Source organism: Physella acuta, unplaced genomic scaffold (assembly GCF_028476545.2).
Source record: "Physella acuta isolate Inbredline_101_S28 unplaced genomic scaffold, ASM2847654v3 ptg000995l, whole genome shotgun sequence".
Taxonomy (NCBI): domain Eukaryota; kingdom Metazoa; phylum Mollusca; class Gastropoda; family Physidae; genus Physella; species Physella acuta.
This window is the reverse complement of record NW_026732512.1, coordinates 177,850-198,141: the sequence shown is the minus strand read 5'-3', so window position 1 is coordinate 198,141 and position 20,292 is coordinate 177,850. Positions and strand designations below refer to the sequence as shown.

Sequence of the window (20,292 nt, the reverse complement as noted above, 5' to 3'; positions counted from 1 at the left end):
AGTGGAGGTGGCGGGGCAAGGTGCTGACCACCCTATCATTTAACACATCACTTAGAAAGACATCTTCATTTCATTTGCTAGTAAATACATTGTTTCTGTTGTTCTATTCTTAGGTGAACCCGTGACAAGAACTCAGCCCTTGTGTCAACAGTCAAAGGTCACGGCATTTGTTCAGAAATATGTCTCCAGTGCTTATCTGGTGTCAGAAAATACAAGAGAGCTCCACTACATTCTCCCATTTGAGGAGGTGAAAAAAGGGGGATTTGAAAGACTTTTCAGGTACTGATTGTTTTTGTCCTGAGGTCTGGATGAGTTGGATTAAATATGGCCAGTATATTATGGTCCATTTTCTTTTGACACAGTATGTAGATTTTGTTGAACACTGTTAATCTCACTGTACCAGATTTTTGTGGTTACAAGATTAGGGTATGGGTTATGGTTATATAAAAGTGGTAGGGTTTATTAAAGGTTAGGGTTTTGTCAGGGTTTGCTATGGGTACGGGTTAACTAGTGATCAACAAACTTGATGGTAAGCAATGTTGACCTGCTACACAATAGCAGAAAAACTGAATTTGACAAAGTTTCAATTTTTTCTTTACTTAATCCATGAATCCAAACTGTTGTAAATCTGTTTTTTGACAGAGCTGTAAAACATAATTTTATTCCTAGAGGCATTGTTGAATGTTATATTACATAAAATAAGAAAGTGTAAAAGGATGTTTCAAAAGCTGTGAAATAATTCAAAAGATTTTTGTTCTCTATTACCTCTCCAGTAACCTGGACAATGCTTTAGCTGCCCTAAGGATGTTCTAAAAGTTTTGTTCTCTATTACCTCCCCAGTAACCTAGACAATGCTTTAGCTGCCCTAAGGATGTTCTAAAAGTTTTGTTCTCTATTACCTCCCCAGTAACCTAGACAATGCTTTAGCTGCCCTAAGGATGTTCTAAAAGTTTTGTTCTCTATTTCCTCCCCAGCAACCTGGACAATGCCTTAGCTGCCCTAAGGATGTTCTAAAAGTTTTGTTCTCTATTACCTCCCCAGTAACCTGGACAATGCTTTAGCTGCCCTAAGGATGTTCTAAAAGTTTTGTTCTCTATGTCCTCCCCAGTAACCTGGACAATGCTTTAGCTGTCCTAAGGATGTTCTAAAAGTTTTGTTCTCTATTACCTCCCCAGCAACCTGGACAATGCTTTAGCTGTCCTAAGGATGTTCTAAAAGTTTTGTTCTCTATTACCTCCCCAGTAACCTAGACAATGCTTTAGCTGTCCTAAGGATGTTCTAAAAGTTTTGTTCTCTATTACCTCCCCAGCAACCTGGACAATGCTTTAGCTGTCCTAAGGATGTTCTAAAAGTTTTGTTCTCTATTACCTCCCCAGTAACCTAGACAATGCTTTAGCTGCCCTAAGGATGTTCTAAAAGTTTTGTTCTCTATTACCTCCCCAGTAACCTAGACAATGCTTTAGCTGCCCTAAGGATGTTCTAAAAGTTTTGTTCTCTATTACCTCCCCAGCAACCTGGACAATGCTTTAGCTGTCCTAAGGATGTTCTAAAAGTTTTGTTCTCTATTACCTCCCCAGTAACCTAGACAATGCTTTAGCTGCCCTAAGGATGTTCTAAAAGTTTTGTTCTCTATTACCTCCCCAGTAACCTAGACAATGCTTTAGCTGCCCTAAGGATGTTCTAAAAGTTTTGTTCTCTATTACCTCCCCAGCAACCTGGACAATGCTTTAGCTGTCCTAAGGATGTTCTAAAAGTTTTGTTCTCTATTACCTCCCCAGTAACCTAGACAATGCTTTAGCTGTCCTAAGGATGTTCTAAAAGTTTTGTTCTCTATTACCTCCCCAGCAACCTGGACAATGCTTTAGCTGTCCTAAGGATGTTCTAAAAGTTTTGTTCTCTATTACCTCCCCAGTAACCTAGACAATGCTTTAGCTGCCCTAAGGATGTTCTAAAAGTTTTGTTCTCTATTACCTCCCCAGCAACCTGGACAATGCTTTAGCTGTCCTAAGGATGTTCTAAAAGTTTTGTTCTCTATTACCTCCCCAGTAACCTAGACAATGCTTTAGCTGCCCTAAGGATGTTCTAAAAGTTTTGTTCTCTATTACCTCCCCAGTAACCTAGACAATGCTTTAGCTGCCCTAAGGATGTTCTAAAAGTTTTGTTCTCTATTACCTCCCCAGTAACCTAGACAATGCTTTAGCTGCCCTAAGGATGTTCTAAAAGTTTTGTTCTCTATTTCCTCCCCAGTAACCTAGACAATGCTTTAGCTGTCCTAAGGATGTTCTAAAAGTTTTGTTCTCTATTACCTCCCCAGTAACCTAGACAATGCTTTAGCTGTCCTAAGGATGTTCTAAAAGTTTTGTTCTCTATTACCTCCCCAGTAACCTAGACAATGCTTTAGCTGCCCTAAGGATGTTCTAAAAGTTTTCTTCTCTATTACCTCCCCAGCAACCTGGACAATGCTTTAGCTGAGCTGAAAGTTGGCAGCTACGGTGTCATGGACACCAACCTGGAGGAGATTTTTCTCAAGGTCACAGACGCAGCTTACACTGAAGAAGAAGGTCAGTTAATGTTGTTTTAATGGGTTAATGATTTATTTTTATTTTTGGTTTTTTGTGAACATAAAGTTATTTACTTTTTTTTTATGTAACTACTGTTTTGGTATTTAGACCTCTGGTTTTATGTTTTTGCACTTCTGGTCATTTGTCCACTGTTTTGGTCATTTGTCCACTGTTTTGGTCATTTGTCCACTGTTTTGGTCATTTGTCCACTGTTTTGATAATTTGTTTACTGTTTTGGTCATTTGTCCACTGTTTTGGTCATTTGTCCACTGTTTTGGTCATTTGTCCAGTTTTGATCATTTGTCCACTGTTTTGGTCATTTGTCCAGTTTTTATCATTTGTCCACTGTTTTGGTCATTTGTCCACTGTTTCATTTTTCCACTGTTTTGGTCATTTGTCCACTGTTTTGGTCATTTGTCCACTGTTTTGGTCATTTGTCCACTGTTTCATTTGTCCACTGTTTGGTCATTTGTCCACTGTTTTGGTCATTTGTTCACTGTTTCATTTGTCCACTGTTTTGGTCATTTGTCCACTGTTTTGGTCATTTGTCCAGTTTTGATCATTTGTCCACTGTTTTGGTCATTTTTCCAGTTTTGATCATTTGTCCACTGTTTCGGTCATTTGTTTTCTCCTGTACCAGCCTCAGATGTAGCCAAACCTCTGGAGGTTTTTGTGGCAGATATGGGGGTGGGCAGGAGCCACTCCCCCCCTCCCCCACCCCCGTACGCTGCAGCAGCTGGCTCAGACCCACCACGAGCCACAGAGGAACCCCAACCCTTCCCTGGCCCAAACAAAGGCAGGGGCCAGTACAGAAGTGAGTCAGGAGGAGACAATCTTATCCTGGAGGACTTCACGTGTGATCCCCCCATGGGGGAGGATATGCTGATGAATAATTTGTCCAGACACAACCAGGGTAAGTTGATTGAGAGGACATTTCTTTAAATTAGTTTAATGCTCTTTACAGGCATGACAACAACTTGCTTTTCTCTTTCAATATTCATGGGAGAGCTCTTCTGTTGGAGGAAAATAAAATTGGATTGTTTTTATTTTTGTTTTGGGGATGATAATAAGTTAGAGATTAAAAAAATAAATAATAAGTGGAGCTCTTCTGTTTATCTGGTTATGTAAAGTACTCCTGCCTGTTCTATTTAATACCTAAAAAAATATGTTAAAAAAGTCTGTTAAATCTTTCAATTTTTTTTTCAAGTAAAGCCGTTTTAATATTTAATTTTCTTGTTTAAAAACAGCGTAACTATGACACATAACTCCCTCATTAATCATGGTTCGTTATTTTCAAAATGTTGACTTTCCCCAGCCATTTTTAATGAAGCTCCCAGAATTCTACTGGAGGGTCGAGGAGGTCACATGATGCACCCCAAGCTGGTCCTGCTGAACCACTTCAAGGCCGTCATCATCAAAAGGTTCCACTACATCACCCGCAACTGGCGCAGTCTGTTCTCCCAGATCATCCTGCCCGCCATCTTTGTTGCCATCGCCATGACCGTGGCCCTGGCGGCGCCCTCTGTGGACGACCTCCCACCCCTGGAGCTGAGCACCTTGCAGTACACCAATGTCACCCAGCCGCACGGAAACTTTGTGCCATTCACTAACGAAAGGATGAGCCACATGTGAGTTTTTTACCCTGGGGTATTTAAAAAATTCCCTTCACGTGGGAGGAGTTATGTGTATCTTGTTGTTTGTTCAACTAGCGGTTGGCGTGGTCGACTCGGTAAAGTCTTGAGTTCGAACCCTCGGGCAGATAAAGCTCGTTAGCTGGGGACAGCCACTCTTCTAGGAGAGACAACCAGTTTACACGTATACTTGTGTTGGAGGGGGATCCCTTCCAACACGAAGAAGAAGTTCAACTAGCATATTAATCACACTAATCACAGAAGTACTGCTATAATTTTTCTCCAGAAGTGTTTGTTTATATAACAAATTAAAAATAAAATCTGCATAAAAAATTTCTAGAAAAAAGCAGTTCTATTTAAAAATATTATTGTGCGCTGATTTCTATTTTTTTAAAATTTATTTCAAGTAATTAAAAAAAAAATAAAAAACCCTACAGTTAAATTAGACCTCAGACTAACGAGTCCTGGTGTTTACTTTGGTCAGGTCAAAGGTCAACCCCTTGGATGCCAGTGCCCACCTGCTACAGGCCACCCTGGCCTTCCCCTCTGGTCTGGGCTCCAGCTGTGTGCTCAGCTACCCCAACATCACCAACGTCACCTCCCTCATGGACTACGAGCCCAGCTGCCATTGGATGGTGCACAAATACCTCAGCCTGACCAATCAGCAGCGACCAGATTTCAGATATGGCCATAACCCAGGTCAGACCGCCATTTTGGTGACATCTATTGCATTGACCAGTGTTTACTGCAGACTTGAAGAGAATCTCTTCATAAGTTTCTCATTGTGTTGTTTTTCTTAAGGCACTGATCACTAGACAAGTCTTTAATTAAACCTGAGTCCATCTTTCTAATGTGGGTCTAGGACTTTACTTTCCCCTTCCCCCCCATCAATTACGCACCCTCAGACATTCCCTGACATTCCCCACTGAACCTATTCCCCCCTGTCAATCATACCTTCAGGAAAGTGTCATCCTGAAAATTTTTCTAACCCTAACATTGTAAAATTTTAGGTTTAAGGTCAGTTCCTACTCCAGTTTCGTGGGCGGTATTTCACATGAAAGAAGGGGGGGGGGGGTGGGTTTCATGTCCTGCCACCCTTCAATGCTTATGTGAGTCATAGGAATCTGATAACCATATCCTTGTAAATTGTAATGTTTTAGAATTTGAATCCATCTTAAACTTCGTTATTGTAATGGATTTCCCCTCTCCCTTTTTGTCTGTATATTATTCTGACTAGACTATCTTGTCTATCCCAAACCTTACCCTGATCACGTCAAAAGATTATTTTCCCATGAACAGATTGGCACCTGAGCCCCAATCTGTTCTACCCCAAGAACTGTGCCTGCAAGGAAGATGGCACCGGCTTCACCTGTCAGCAGGACTCGTACGAGAAACCGCCCAGCTACAGGGCCGTATCACTGGACACCCTGCGCAACATCACTGGCCAGAAGACACAAGACTACCTCCTCTACACCACCTACGACATGGAGATGCACAGGTCACTCTTCACTTTCAGAGTTCTCTTTTCTTGCCTTTATAAAAATAGGCTTACATGCAGTTGAATGTAAACACAACTAAAGATTTGAATTATAGCCTTACCTTGACCACTAATCATCAATTTTTGTTGTTGACCTCAGTCAAATATTTGATGAGTCAGACCTCGGCTGTAAGATTTGGTAAATAAAAAAATTAAAATAACAAAATTACTCAACAACATTTGACCAAATATAATATAAATTTAATAACAGAACAGCATTTATTGCCATGCTTGGACATGTACATTTAAAATCTTTTCTATTATTTTAAATTAATAAGTTTCCATTAGTTTAAATTAACACTTTTACAACAGTTTAAATTATTTTCTCATTGGCCGAAATTAATTAATTTGCCATTAGTTTAAATTTTTCATCTCTCCTAATACTATTACAATTTTATTAATGTAAATATTTTTTTAACTGTAGGTATGGAGGCCTGTCATTTGGATTAGTCCAGAACTATGTACCAGAAAATTTTGGCCTAAATGCTCCAACACTTTTCAAAAAACTGGCAGTGAGAAATGTGGCCACAGTAAGTCAACAGTAATGAAATAATTTGCTTCAGTACTTTCACATTGTATTTTATACCAACAGAGGGGTTTATCTTAATTCTTAACTGTAGCTTTTTTCTTACCTGCTTATTCAATTGTAGTTTTTTAAAACTATCTTCTAAAACTGACAACAAATTGTAAATGCAGGGATTTATAAAAAATATTGGTCCAATATTTTTATTGGCCAACTGTCTGTATTGGTCCAGTGTCTATCGGTGGTTTCAATTTTTAAAAGATTTCTCAGATGTGGTAAAACTGTTTAAGGCTAGGTGCTACACCAAATGCACTTTTTCGTTATTATTCAAGCTAATCCATTAAAAAACCATTCAAGCTAATTAATATATACTGAAAGTTATTTTTAAAAAATGTATAAGAATCTATTTTATCATATGGTTGCCATGGTAATGGCCGCCATATTTGTTTTTGTTTATCATTTTCAAAATGCTAAGGCTCTATAACCACAAGTGCTAAACACACCAAAATGCATGCATTATATAGGGCGATTTAAGCTTATTAAGTTCTATGTTTCACATTTTAAGTAAAGCCAAGCTAACTTTTTTTTCTAAAAAAAATTCTATCAATCTGATAAAAAATGCTTAAACGTGCACAAATGTAGCTTATTTCTGGCTTTAAAATCAAAATAATGCAAGTTTTGATAGAAATTGAACATAGAAGTTATGTGTATGTATCTGTAGAATAATAAGGTAAAGTTTCAGTAAGATACAGTAGAACTAACTGAGGAGTAGCAATTTGAAGTGTAAAATTTGTAATTTTGAGAAAAACGCAAAAGAAGTAAAAAAAAAATTTTTTTTTAAAAACTACCCAATAAATACAAAATACAAATCACTATTTTCTAGTAATAACTAATATGTTTTTATGTTTAGAAATGAATGTATTTAAATAATTAGGTCAAAACTGAAATTCTACATCAGGCACCCGATACACCTAAATTTGGTACCGCACCTAGCCTTAAATTGTCTGTTCAGATGTGGTTTAAATTGTGCAAACTGTCTATTCAGATGTGGTTTAACCACAAGGGCTATCACTCTATGGGAGTTTTCCTGAATTCCCTGAACAACGCCATCTTGCGAGCCAACCTGCCACCAGAGAAGGGCAACCCTGCAGCCTATGGGATAACTCTGTACAACCACCCATGGAACGACACCAAAAGTCAACTTTCTTCCTTTGACTACATGTAGGTCTTGCTGATTTTTTTTAATGAAATTGAAATGTGTAAGCATGTAATTTTTTAACAATTAGCTTAGTAACATTTTAAAAATTTCTCTTTAAATAATATTCAACCTTACTATTATAATAAGTGAAGATAATGTACTGTTCTTAAAACTTTATTTTCTGTATGTATTGTATTGCATTCTACTTGTCCAATGTCTTATCTCCCCAGTCTTGAAGGGTCTGATGTACTGATCTCTATCTTCATCATTGCCGCCATGTCTTTTGTGCCGGCCAGTTTTGTTGTTTTCCTGGTCTATGAGAAGTCGACCAAGTCCAAACACCTGCAGTTTGTCACAGGCATGAACCCTGTCATGTACTGGATCGGGAATTATATCTGGGACATGGTCAGTGCTGATGTTTGATTGGGGGGGGGGGGAGGGGGGAATTATATCTGGGACATGGTCAGTGCTGGTGTTTGATTGGGGGGGGGAGGGAGGGGGGGAATTATATCTGGGACATGGTCAGTGCTGATGTTTGATTGGGGGGGGGGAGGGAGGGGGGGAATTATATCTGGGACATGGTCAGTGCTGGTGTTTGATTGGGGGGGGGAGGGAGGGGGGGAATTATATCTGGGACATGGTCAGTGCTGATGTTTGACTGGAGGGGGGGGGGGGGAGGGAGGGGGGAATTATATCTGGGACATGGTCAGTACTGATGTTTGATTGGGGGGGGGGGCATGGTCAGTGCTGGTGTTTGATTGGGGGGGTGAGGGGGGGTGGAAATTATATCTGGGACATGGTCAGTGTTGATGTTTAACTGGGGGAGGGGGGGTGGAAATTATATCTGGGACATGGTCAGTGCTGATGTTTGATTGGGGGGGGGGGGGGGTGGAAATTATATCTGGGACATGGTTGGTGCTGATGTTTGACTGGGGTGGTGGTGTGGAAATTATATCTGGGACATGGTCAGTGCTGATGTTTGACTGGGGTGGTGGTGTGGAAATTATATCTGGGACATGGTCAGTGCTGATGTTTGACTGGGGTGGTGGTGTGGAAATTATATCTGGGACATGGTCAGTGCTGATATTTATCTTAGGTGGTTGGGGAGGGGGGGGGGGGGGGTCAGTGTGCCTAGTGCTGTTGTTTAACTGGTGTAGTTGGGGGGGGGGAGATAATATCTTAGACATGTTAATTAAATCTGCTGCTAAAGTTAAATATTTAATCCCTCAGTAACAAAACTTCCTATAAGTTATCTTGAGTTGTTTTAAAAAGTTAAATAGATTCCAATCAAATCAGTGATACAGCCAGTCTTCCCATTGTGAATAATGATTTCACTTCTAATCCCAAAATTCTTACAGTAAAAAACACAATTGTTGTTTTTTCTCCAGGCCAACTATGTCATCCCAGCATTCATGTGCATTATGATTCTACTCATCTTCCAAATCCCAGCCTATGTGTCATCTGCCAATCTGCCAGCTGTTGTGGCATTGTTTCTCATGTATGGGTAAGTAGACCATTCCCTGTTAAAACTTTTTTAATCTTCCAGAAAAAAGATTTACCAACACTTCACTACTTTAATAAACCAATTTAAAAAAATGACTATAATCCCACAATTCTGCCCTACATTGTGTTGTGTCTTCTGCCCTACATTGTGTTGTGTCTTCTGCCAGCTGGTCCATGACCCCCTTGATGTACCCAGCCTCTTTCTGGTTCAAAGAGCCCAGCACGGCCTACATTGCCTTGATTGTCATCAACCTCTTCACTGGCATCACCTGCATTGTCTGCAGCTTCTTGTTGGAGATTTTCTCTTATGATCATGTGAGTGGTACAGGCTAAAAATAGCCCAGTCAGGTGTTTGTTTACAAGGGCTAGGATTGGATGGCAGGTTATGAAAGGAAAACTTAAAGGATTAAATATCTTATTAAGAAAAGTACTGTTTTAAAGAATTATTTTCAAAAAATTAATTTGAAAAAACAAATAGATTATCCAAAATGTATTATTTATTTTATAACTAAGGCTAACCATATGGGTTTAAGTAAATTATTCATTCTTGTGATTCGAAAATGCTGTTTTCAAATCAGATTTTAAAAGTAAAATATATTTTTATAAGTGGAAAAAATGTTAATTTTGTGTCTGTTTTTAAATAAATATAATTCATTAAATTTAGAAAAAAAGATTGTTTTGTGCTTAATTTCAAACTATTGTAACCTATGGTTGGTACGTAGACATGACCTGATCACATGATCTGATTACAGGACCTAGAGAGAGTCCACAAAGTTCTGAAAGTCGCCTTCATGATGTTCCCCAACTATTGTCTGGGGCGTGGCCTCATGGATCTGGCTTTCAATGAATACAAAAATGAATATTATTTTAAAACAGGTAGGTCGAAACATTCTTTGTGTGTACTCTAATTTCCAAAATGGACACTCAACTAGACCAATTTAAATTGGGGAACTCATCAAGATTGCTTGTCATTTCCATTAGTTTAGTGCTGAATATGTTGATATTTGTTTCACATCGCTATACTGTAGTGCTTTACCTAGAATTATTTTTCTAAACCAAATTTGCAGTTTATTACAAAGGCTATTACATCGCCTGTGTAGGCTATTACTTAGGTTTGCTGTTACAAAAACTTCCCGAACAAGTATTATATTTTAGAACTTGATTTAAAAATAACTAGATTAGAGTTTTAATGTGTATTTTTTTATTCTGAAAATTTAAAATAATTTACATAGATTTAAGTAAAGGTCTGTTCTGTATTAAATCAATGAATACAGTTAGATTGATATCAGTAGGCCATGTGTATGTGTGAAGCACTAAACAAGAGATATGTTACAGCAACTTTCTGTCTGTATCCTCCCATAGGTCAACTTTCTGTCTATATACTCCCATAGGTCAACTTTCTGTCTGTATCCTCCCATAGGTCAACTTTCTGTCTGTATCCTCCCATAGGTCAGCTAGATAATGTGTAGAGTGGGTAGCACTAAAGGTCAACTTTCTGTCTGTATCCTCCCATAGGTCAACTTTCTGTCTATATACTCCCATAGGTCAACTTTCTGTCTGTATCCTCCCATAGGTAAACTTTCTGTCTGTATCCTCCCATAGGTCAACTTTCTGTCTGTATCCTCCCATAGGTCAGCTAGATAATGTGTAGAGTGGGTAGCACTAAAGGTCAACTTTCTGTCTGTATCCTCCCATAGGTCAACTTTCTGTCTATATCCTCCCATAGGTCAACTTTCTGTCTGTATCCTCCCATAGGTCAACTTTCTGTCTATATACTCCCATAGGTCAACTTTCTGTCTGTATCCTCCCTTAGGTCAACTTTCTGTCTGTATCCTCCCATTGGTCAACTTACTGTCTGTATCCTCCCATAGGTCAACTTTCTGTCTGTATCCTCCCATTGGTCAACTTTCTGTCTGTATCCTCCCATTGGTCAACTTTCTGTCTGTATCCTCCCATACGTCAACTTTCTGTATCCTCCCATTGGTCAACTTTCTATCTGTATCCTCCCATAGGTCAACTTTCTGTCTGTATCCTCCCATAGGTCAACTTTCTGTCTGTATCCTCCCATAGGTCAACTTTCTGTCTGTATCCTCCCATAGGTCAACTTTCTGTCTATATACTCCCATAGGTCAACTTTTTGTCTGTATCCTCCCTTAGGTCAACTTTCTGTCTGTATCCTCCCATAGGTCAACTTTCTGTATCCTCCCATAGGTCAACTTTCTGTCTGTATGCCCCCATAGGTCAACTTTCTGTCTGTATCCTCCCATACGTCAACTTTCTGTATCCTCCCATTGGTCAACTTTCTATCTGTATCCTCCCATAGGTCAACTTTCTGTCTGTATCCTCCCATAGGTCAACTTTCTGTCTGTATCCTCCCATAGGTCAACTTTCTGTCTGTATCCTCCCATAGGTCAACTTTCTGTCTATATACTCCCATAGGTCAACTTTTTGTCTGTATCCTCCCTTAGGTCAACTTTCTGTCTGTATCCTCCCATAGGTCAACTTTCTGTATCCTCCCATAGGTCAACTTTCTGTCTGTATGCCCCCATAGGTCAACTTTCTGTCTGTATCCTCCCATAGGTCAGCTAGATAAAATGAGGTCAGCCATGGAGTGGGATCTAATACCATGTAACCTGGTTGCCATGGCATCCATTGGTTTACTCTTCTTCTGCATCACCCTCATGTGTGAATACAGGTTTTTCTTGAGGCCAAGGTCAGTCTTGTCAAGCTGAATGTACGCAGCCAATTACTTTATTTTTTGCTATTTATTTATATGGAGTTACTTTGCCATATTTAAAAACAGATAGCTGTACATTTCTATCTCATTGTGTCTATACAACATACTTACTTTCTTTTCTTTTCTTCTTCGTTCTTAATTATTAGTGTTGAAGGGGATCGAGATTTATCTGCCAGTGGGTTTGAACTCGAGACTTTGTTGGAATTTATCAACCATGAGCTTTTTGCCGACTCGACCACGCCTCCAACACAATTAAGCGTTACGTATCAACTGGTTATGCGCCATTGAGGCCATTGACTCCGATTTCAGCCTGCTTTTCTTTTTGGATTTGCTTCCATAGCCTTTGTCCAACCAAGAACAAACTACAAGGCAGCAGTTGTTTAATTTTGGAGTTGTCTCTCCTAGAAGAGTGGCTGTCCCCAGCTAACGAGCCTCATCTGCCCGAGGGTTCAAACTCGAGACTTTTCGGTTTAGCAACCATGAGCTTTACCAACTGGACCACGCCGACCCCTTTCTTTTGAAATGAACAATTTTAATTCTAAATATTCATTCATACCATATCTGACATATTTATATTACTACAAATTTAAGTTACTTTTCCTAAAAAGGGAAATCTTAAAACTGTATTTAATCTTGAGGCAGGATATGTAAAATTTGCAACTATATCTGTATATGAACATCTTTATATGAAACAAATAAAACTCTTCAGGCAGAACAAAGTCTCTTTAAGTTCACTGGCTGGGGAAGACAATGATGTAGCCATTGAAAGGAAAAGAGTTTTAAAAGGCAATGGAAAATATGACATGCTAGTTCTGGAAAATTTGACCAAAGTAAGTCATTCTTTGTTATAATTTATCCAGCAAATTTATAATTTCAAAATAAAATTAATTTTAATCAATCATATTATAAACTAATGTATAGGAATCTAATTGGAAAACTACATAATTAACCAATTACCTTGAAAAGAGATTAAGATGGATCTATTTATCACACATTAAGTGCGTGTGCATTTTGTAAGGATGAACATGATGGCAAAAAATGGCCAGATCAAGATAATTGTTTTCAAGCCAATTTTGTTTCGTCTTCAGGTTTACAGAACCCGAAGACTAGGGCGCCACCTGGCTGTGGACAGGATTTGTTTAGGAGTTCCCCCAGGGGAATGTTTTGGTCTGCTGGGTGTCAATGGTGCGGGTAAAACAACAACCTTCAAGATGTTGACTGGAGACCTGGTGCCCACCGCAGGGAATGCTTACCTCAATGGTTACAGGTGAGTGATGCTTAATGTTACAGGTGAGTGATGCTTAATGTTACAGGTGGGTTATGCTTACCTCAATGGTTACAGGTGAGTGATGCTTACCTCAATGGTTACAGGTGAGTGATGCTTAATGTTACAGGTGAGTGATGCTTAATGTTACAGGTGGGTTATGCTTACCTCAATGGTTACAGGTGAGTGATGCTTAATGTTACAGGTGAGTGATGCTTAATGTTACAGGTGAGTGATGCTTAATGTTACAGGTGGGTTATGTTTAACTTAATGGTTACAGGTGAGTGATGCTTAATGTTACAGGTGAGTGATGCTTAACTTAATGTTACAGGTGGGTTATGCTTACCTCAATGTTACAGGTGAGTTATGCTTAACTTAATGTTACAGGTGGGTTATGCTTACCTCAATGGTTACAGGTGAGTGATGCTTAATGTTACAGGTGAGTGATGCTTAACTTAATGTTACAGGTGGGTTATGCTTACCTCAATGTTACAGGTGAGTTATGCTTAACTTAATGTTACAGGTGGGTTATGCTTACCTCAATGGTTACAGGTGAGTGATGCTTAATGTTACAGGTGAGTGATGCTTAACTTAATGTTACAGGTGGGTTATGATTAACTTAATGTTACAGGTGAGTTATGCTTAACTTAATGTTACAGGTGGGTTATGCTTACCTCAATGGTTACAGGTGAGTGATGCTTAATGTTACAGGTGAGTGATGCTTAACTTAATGTTACAGGTGGGTTATGCTTAACTTAATGTTACAGGTAAGTTATGCTTACCTCAATGGTTACAGGTGAGTTAAACTTAATGTTACAGGTAAGTTATGCTTACCTCAATGTTACAGGTGAGTTAAACTTAATGTTACAGGTAAGTTATGCTTACCTCAATGTTACAGGTGAGTTAAACTTAATGTTACAGGTAAGTTATGCTTACCTCAATGTTACAGGTGAGTTAAACTTAATGTTACAGGTAAGTTATGCTTACCTCAATGTTACAGGTGAGTTAAACTTAATGTTACAGGTAAGTTATGCTTACCTCAATGTTACAGGTGAGTTAAACTTAATGTTACAGGTAAGTTATGCTTACCTCAATGTTACAGGTGAGTTAAACTTAATAGGTAAGTTAAGCTTACCTCAATGTTACAGGTGAGTTAAACTTAATGTTACAGGTAAGTTATGCTTACCTCAATGTTACAGGTGAGTTAAACTTAATGTTACAGGTAAGTTATGCTTACCTCAATGTTACAGGTGAGTTAAACTTAATGTTACAGGTAAGTTATGCTTACCTCAATGTTACAGGTGAGTTAAACTTAATGTTACAGGTAAGTTATGCTTACCTCAATGTTACAGGTGAGTTAAACTTAATGTTACAGGTGAGTTATGCTTACCTCAATGGTTACAGGTGAGTGATGCTTAATGTTACAGGTGGGTTATGCTTAACTGAATTTTACAGGTGAGTTTTGTTGGTAAAGCTGGAATAATTGTGTATAGACTGAATTTAATTACGCTGGAAAAGTAATTCAGTAAGAAATCTTAAGAAGAATTTGTCATTTCATTTTTTAAAATATATGAACTTTCTTTAAGCCTGTCCATTTTTGTAGCAACTTAAATTTATTTTTTGGAGGATAAATACTGATAATTTTTTTACTTATCTGAAGTACAAACAACATTTTTTATATCATCAAAAAATGCACAGAAAGTGACTGAAAAGAAAGTGTCAGATTCAACTAAACAGCTTTTGTGTTTCCAGTTGATTGTCTCCTACTGTCTAATGTTCACTTAAATTTCACTTTTCTCTCTGGTGTGTTTTGCTTTTCTCCATGGTGGGTTTCACTTTTCTCCATGGTGTGTTTCACTTTCTCCGTGGTGTGTTTTTTTTTCTCCATGATGTGTTTCACTTTCCTCTGTGATGTGTTTCACTTTTCTCTGTGATGTTTCACTTTTCTCTGTGATGTTTAACTTTTCTCTGTGGTGTTTCACTTTTCTCTGTGGTGTTTCACTTTTCTCTGTGATGTTTCACTTTTCTCTGTGATGTTTCACTTTTCTCTGTGATGTTTCACTTTTCTCTGTGATGTTTCACTTTTCTCTGTGATGTTTCACTTTTCTCTGTGATGTTTCACTTTTCTCTGTGATGTTTCACTTTTCTCTGTGATGTTTAACTTTTCTCTGTGATGTTTAACTTTTCTCTGTGATGTTTAACTTTTCTCTGTGATGTTTCACTTTTCTCTGTGATGTTTCACTTTTCTCTGTGGTGTTTCACGTTTCTCTGTGGTGTTTCACTTTTCTCTGTGGTGTTTCACTTTTCTCTGTGGTGTTTCACTTTTCTCTGTGATGTTTTACTTTTCTCCATGACGTGTTTCACTTTTCTCTGTGATATGTTCACTTTTCTCCATGATGTTTAACTTTTCTCCATGATGTGTTTCACTTGTCTCCCTGATGTGTTCAAGTTTTGTTTTCCCTCTGCCCCAGTGTGGTGAAGGAATTGAAGAAGGTGCAGCAGAACATCGGCTACTGCCCCCAGTTTGATTCCCTCTATGACGAGCTGACAGCCAGGGAACACCTGCAGCTGTACTGCCGGGTCAGGGGGATTCCCCCAAGTGATGAGAAACAGGTCTGGTTGCTCCCCTTTAGTGCTGGCTATGTGTACAGACATTGTTGAATTAGGAGACAATTATTTTTTAACTGTTGGGATTTAAATATAATTTTTTGCTCCTCCACATGATCAGGTTGTGGAGTGGGCTATAAATAAACTGGGGCTAACCAAGTTAGCTGACAGGCTATCAGGCACATACAGCGGAGGAAATAAAAGGAAACTTTCAACAGCAATAGCTTTGATTGGTCACCCTCCCATCATTTTTATGGTGAGCCGTTGTTTTCAAACAATTTTTAGTTCAGTGGTTGTTGTCTTTTTATCATCACAACCATCATTTTTATGGTGAGCCATTGTTTTCAAACAGTTTTTAGTTCAGTGGCTCTAAGGTTGTTGTCTTTTTATCATTACAAGCTGCTATTTTAATAATAAAATGTGTAACAAGAAACATTTGTTTTAGGATGAACCAACCACTGGCATAAAATGTGTAACAAAAATTGTTTGTTTTAGGATGAACCAACCACTGGCATGGACCCACATTCTAGAAGATTCCTGTGGGATCTCATTCTACGGCTGGTACAAGATGGCCGCTCTGTCATCCTTACATCCCACAGGTAGGGGAATAACTGTGGCTAAATTTATGTCTTAAGGGGCGGAGTGGTCTAGCGGTAGAGAGCTGGACTGCTAACCCGTAAGTCTAGAGTTTGAATCTGGGTTCAAGTCAGAAGACGTCCCTGAGTCCACCCAACTCTGATGGGTACCTAACTCACGTTAGTGTGACCTTAGGGAAAGTAAAGGCAGCTGGGCATAGTGCTGACCACACTATCTCTTCATATGCCGAGGTCACAGAAACAGGTGAACTTCACTTGCCCTATAGACCGTCAGGTTTGAAAAGGGAAATCTACTTTTTTTTTTACTTTAAATTTGTCTTAAGAGGGGTATAGCTTTCAGCAGTTTAAAAATTATGTTCAAACTTGAAAGAGATGCAGCTATGGTTATAATGTCATACAGATAGAGATAAGGTTTATCAGTGTGAACATTCCTTAGAGATTAGGTTTATCAGTGTGAACAATTTCTTATGCCCAGCATGGAGGAGTGTGAAGCTCTCTGCTCGCGTATGGCCATCATGGTCAACGGCCAGCTGAAATGTCTGGGCAGCTCCACCCACCTGAAGAACAGGTTTGGTGACGGCTACACCTTCACCATCAGAATTAAAGGCCCCAACCCTGATAGGGCGCGCCGGGATATCGTGCGCTTTGTGCAGAGAAATATACCAATGGCTGAACTTAAGGTGAGTTTATCATTTATAGCAAGAGTCAAAATTCTAGTTCAGTTCTATGTCCATGCATAGTACGTCATCTATAATGCAATATTTAAAAAAAAAAGGTTACAATTTTGTGCAAATTTTCAGGAAGAACATTACAATTTTGTGCTATATTTTTAGAAAGAACATTCTACAATATTGTGCAATATTTTCAGAAAGAACATTACAATTTTGTGCTATAATTTTAGAAAGAACATTTTACAATATTGTGCAATATTTTCAGGAAGAACATTACAATATTGTGCAATATGAATTTTTTTCAATATTTTCAGGAAGAACATTACAATATTGTGCAATATTTTCAGGAAGAACATTACAATATTGTGCAATATTTTCAGGAAGAACATTACAATATTGTGCAATATTTTCAGGAAGAACATTACAATATTGTGCAATCTTTTCAGGAAGAACATTACAATATTGTGCAATATTTTAAGAAAGAACATTACAATTTTTTGCAATATTTTCAGGAAGAACATTACAATATTGTGCAATATTTTCAGGAAGAACATTACAATATTGTGCACTATTTTCAGGAAGAACATTACAATATTGTGCAATATTTTCAGGAAGAACATTACAATATTGTGCAATATGAACTCAAGACACGCCCCGTTGATCTGGCCATGTTGTTCTCCAAGCTGGAGGAGGCGGCGTCAAATCTCGAGGTCGAAGATTTTTCTGTCAGTCAAAACACCTTGGACAATGTGAGTAGTGTCTTGTCACAGAATCTTTCAGCTTTTTGATACTTATGGTATCAATTCATCTTTTGCTATTGTATAAAATAAATTGTTTAAATATTTTTGTATATTTAGAAATGCATTAAAATAAAAAAAAATCCCAATACATTTTTTAATAATCTCAACAGTCTGCTACTTCTTGAATTACTGTATAAAAATTCACCAATACACAACTTCTTTTTAACAGAAATATTTCCCCAAAAAAACCATTATTTTCCTATAGATGTATCAACAGTTGTTCTTAAGATGCAGATTACAATAATTGGTTATAATGTAATATCTGTTTGATGTAAATAGTTTCGATGTAATTTTTGTTTCAGGTTTTTATCAACTTTGTGAAGCAGCAGAATGACCAGGGACACCGCGAGGCTGAGCGCAGCACTGAGAGCCACCAGAGGACCAGAGCCTCGGACCCTTTCAGCCCGGGGGATGAAGACCTGCTGACCAATGTGGACCAATCAGATGAAAGCTTTGATCTCAGTGATGACGATGTCATGTTGTCATTTGAAACTACTGATGGGGTGAGTACTCGGATGGCATTACTATATGTCATGGCCATGTCATGTCATTTGAATCTACTGCGGTAATGAGATCTCAAATAACATCAGTATTCATTTGAATCAATTGGTGCAATGAGTACTCAAAAGCCATAGAAATTATTTTTTTAAAAGCCTCTGACATTAAGGTTCAGGAGAGACCTAGATCAAGTACTGGCTTAATTTGTGGAATCATTAATCATAGCTGTACAGTTCAGTGGTTTTTACAATGTTTTTATTTATCAATGGTTAATAGTTTGTAATAAACCTGTGTATCCAAAGATTAACTAGTTGTGAATCTGTTTAGTGACCCTTTTAGACTTTATTAGTGATTTCAAATTATATTTTTAAATATTATTAATATTATATTATCTTTTTTAAAATTATCTTTTTAAATTCATTTTGTATTATGTTGTATGTTGCTGAAATGAGGTAGAATTTTTTGCTTGTTAAAATTGTAGGTTTTGTTTAGAGTTCCAACATTAAAATAACATATTCCAACATTAAAATGACAAGTTTGACACACTAAAATAACAAGTTTGACACACTAAAATAACAAGTTAGACACACTAAAATAGCAAGTTCCACAAATTAAAATAACAAGTTCCATACATTAAATTATTATGTCACAAGTTAAAACATCATTATTTATATGTAGATGACAGGTCTATTGTGACTGTTTGATTCATCCCTCTAATGTGACTGTTTGATTCTTCCCTCTAATGTGACTGTTTGATTCTTCCCTCTAATGTGACTGTTTGATTTACCCTCCAGAATCGTCTGAGCCTGATGCCACTGTGATCCCCAACTGTGATACAGCTAGCTTTGTACCATTTATCTTTCAGTCAACCACTGACCTACAACCAGCCAACCACTGACTTTCATGGCGTCAACCATCCATTGACCTACTTAATTGTGATTGGTCCAGATTTCAGTTTTCTTTGAGGAAAAAAAAACCCCAGTAGCGCAGCTGGAGGTGGCGTCACAGTGTTGCTCAAAGTTCTCAGTGCCATTTTCTCCTCTTAATCTCATTTGTAGGATCTCAAGAGTTTGGGCAAGGGAGGTAACACACATTGAAAAGGGCAAACTTATAAGGGAAACAATCAAGAATTTGACCAAAGTTGATCTCATTTTCATATGCTCACTTGCACAGACTTCTGAAAAAAAAAATTATATTCTATTCTTGTTCAAAAGGTAGCTAAAAATATACCATTGCTAAACATTAACACAAATTAATTCGCAGGCTGCATGGAGTTTTGAATGTCAAGGTTATTCCTTGTTCATGCACTCATCACATGACACTGCATGTTGTTTAGTCCCCATACATTTGTTTGAAAATATTTTTAGCTCATTGTAAATAAAATGTAACCCAATGTATAATTGATATTTTTGGCATCTCAACACATGTGATGAGTTGTTTCCATCTAGAATTGAATTGTTCTCATCTCTTACCAATTTTTTATGGACCATTGAGCATAAAAATAATGTAGTAACCCACTTGAATACCGTTAACACAAGATATAATAAAAATATAATTGCAGCATAGCTGCTTTGTAACATGCCTTTTTTAAAATCATTTTGTTAAATGTTTGAAAATGTGTTTTGAATTAAGTGTCCTCGTTTAAGAATTCCATTCAATAAATTATAATTTTATTTCTTGGTTGCATATTACGTTTACTGGGAGGAAATGTTCTCTGCTTGTTTTGCCTTTCATTAAAAACTTTTCCTCTCCTTTTAAATTAAAGATAGCCATATTCTGAAAGAAAGTTTATTAGATTAAATTAAATTTTTAATTCATATACTCATATGTTAAATATAAATACTAGGCTGTAGTAAATTTCTCTCAGACAGCAGATGTAACAATTTACAAACAACACGAATATTTCATTCATTTGCACTTATTGTGTAGACTAAGATATGACTATTCCTTGTCTTTTACTGCAAATTTTTTTTTTTTTTGTAAATATAATTTTTAAAAATAACTTCTTTATTTGAATTACAATCTATTTTATTACAAGTGATTTTAAGTGCATTTTATTTTGCTAAAAACTTACATCACAACTGGTTTAGCTTATTGTGATAGGGTAGAAGGGAGCTAACTCTTGATTTGGATTCAGCACTGAGCAATAATGTCTCATTGAATGAT

The 20,292-nt window shown here is 37.6% G+C and overlaps 1 protein-coding gene across 4 annotated transcripts in view; it reads left to right on the top strand.

Annotated features, from left to right (window-relative positions):
* The window catches only part of LOC131954397 (ATP-binding cassette sub-family A member 2), a 53,328-nt gene extending 34,240 nt beyond the window's left edge, over nt 1-19,088 (top strand). For all 4 annotated transcript variants that reach the window (XM_059318030.1, XM_059318033.1, XM_059318031.1 and 1 more), the window contains 22 exons: nt 114-279; nt 2,449-2,561; nt 3,202-3,474; nt 3,877-4,189; nt 4,677-4,891; nt 5,492-5,690; nt 6,154-6,259; nt 7,298-7,473; nt 7,681-7,855; nt 8,839-8,954; nt 9,121-9,268; nt 9,706-9,829; nt 11,534-11,666; nt 12,400-12,520; nt 12,779-12,957; nt 15,426-15,567; nt 15,683-15,817; nt 16,057-16,160; nt 16,633-16,837; nt 17,440-17,577; nt 17,931-18,131; nt 18,921-19,088. In XM_059318030.1, the coding sequence (XP_059174013.1) occupies nt 114-279; nt 2,449-2,561; nt 3,202-3,474; nt 3,877-4,189; nt 4,677-4,891; nt 5,492-5,690; nt 6,154-6,259; nt 7,298-7,473; nt 7,681-7,855; nt 8,839-8,954; nt 9,121-9,268; nt 9,706-9,829; nt 11,534-11,666; nt 12,400-12,520; nt 12,779-12,957; nt 15,426-15,567; nt 15,683-15,817; nt 16,057-16,160; nt 16,633-16,837; nt 17,440-17,577; nt 17,931-18,131; nt 18,921-18,947 (3,509 nt within the window). In that variant the 3' untranslated portion in view covers nt 18,948-19,088. The remainder of the gene's footprint in view (nt 1-113; nt 280-2,448; nt 2,562-3,201; nt 3,475-3,876; nt 4,190-4,676; nt 4,892-5,491; nt 5,691-6,153; nt 6,260-7,297; nt 7,474-7,680; nt 7,856-8,838; nt 8,955-9,120; nt 9,269-9,705; nt 9,830-11,533; nt 11,667-12,399; nt 12,521-12,778; nt 12,958-15,425; nt 15,568-15,682; nt 15,818-16,056; nt 16,161-16,632; nt 16,838-17,439; nt 17,578-17,930; nt 18,132-18,920) is intronic.
* Nucleotides 19,089-20,292: the final 1,204 nt, after the last annotated feature.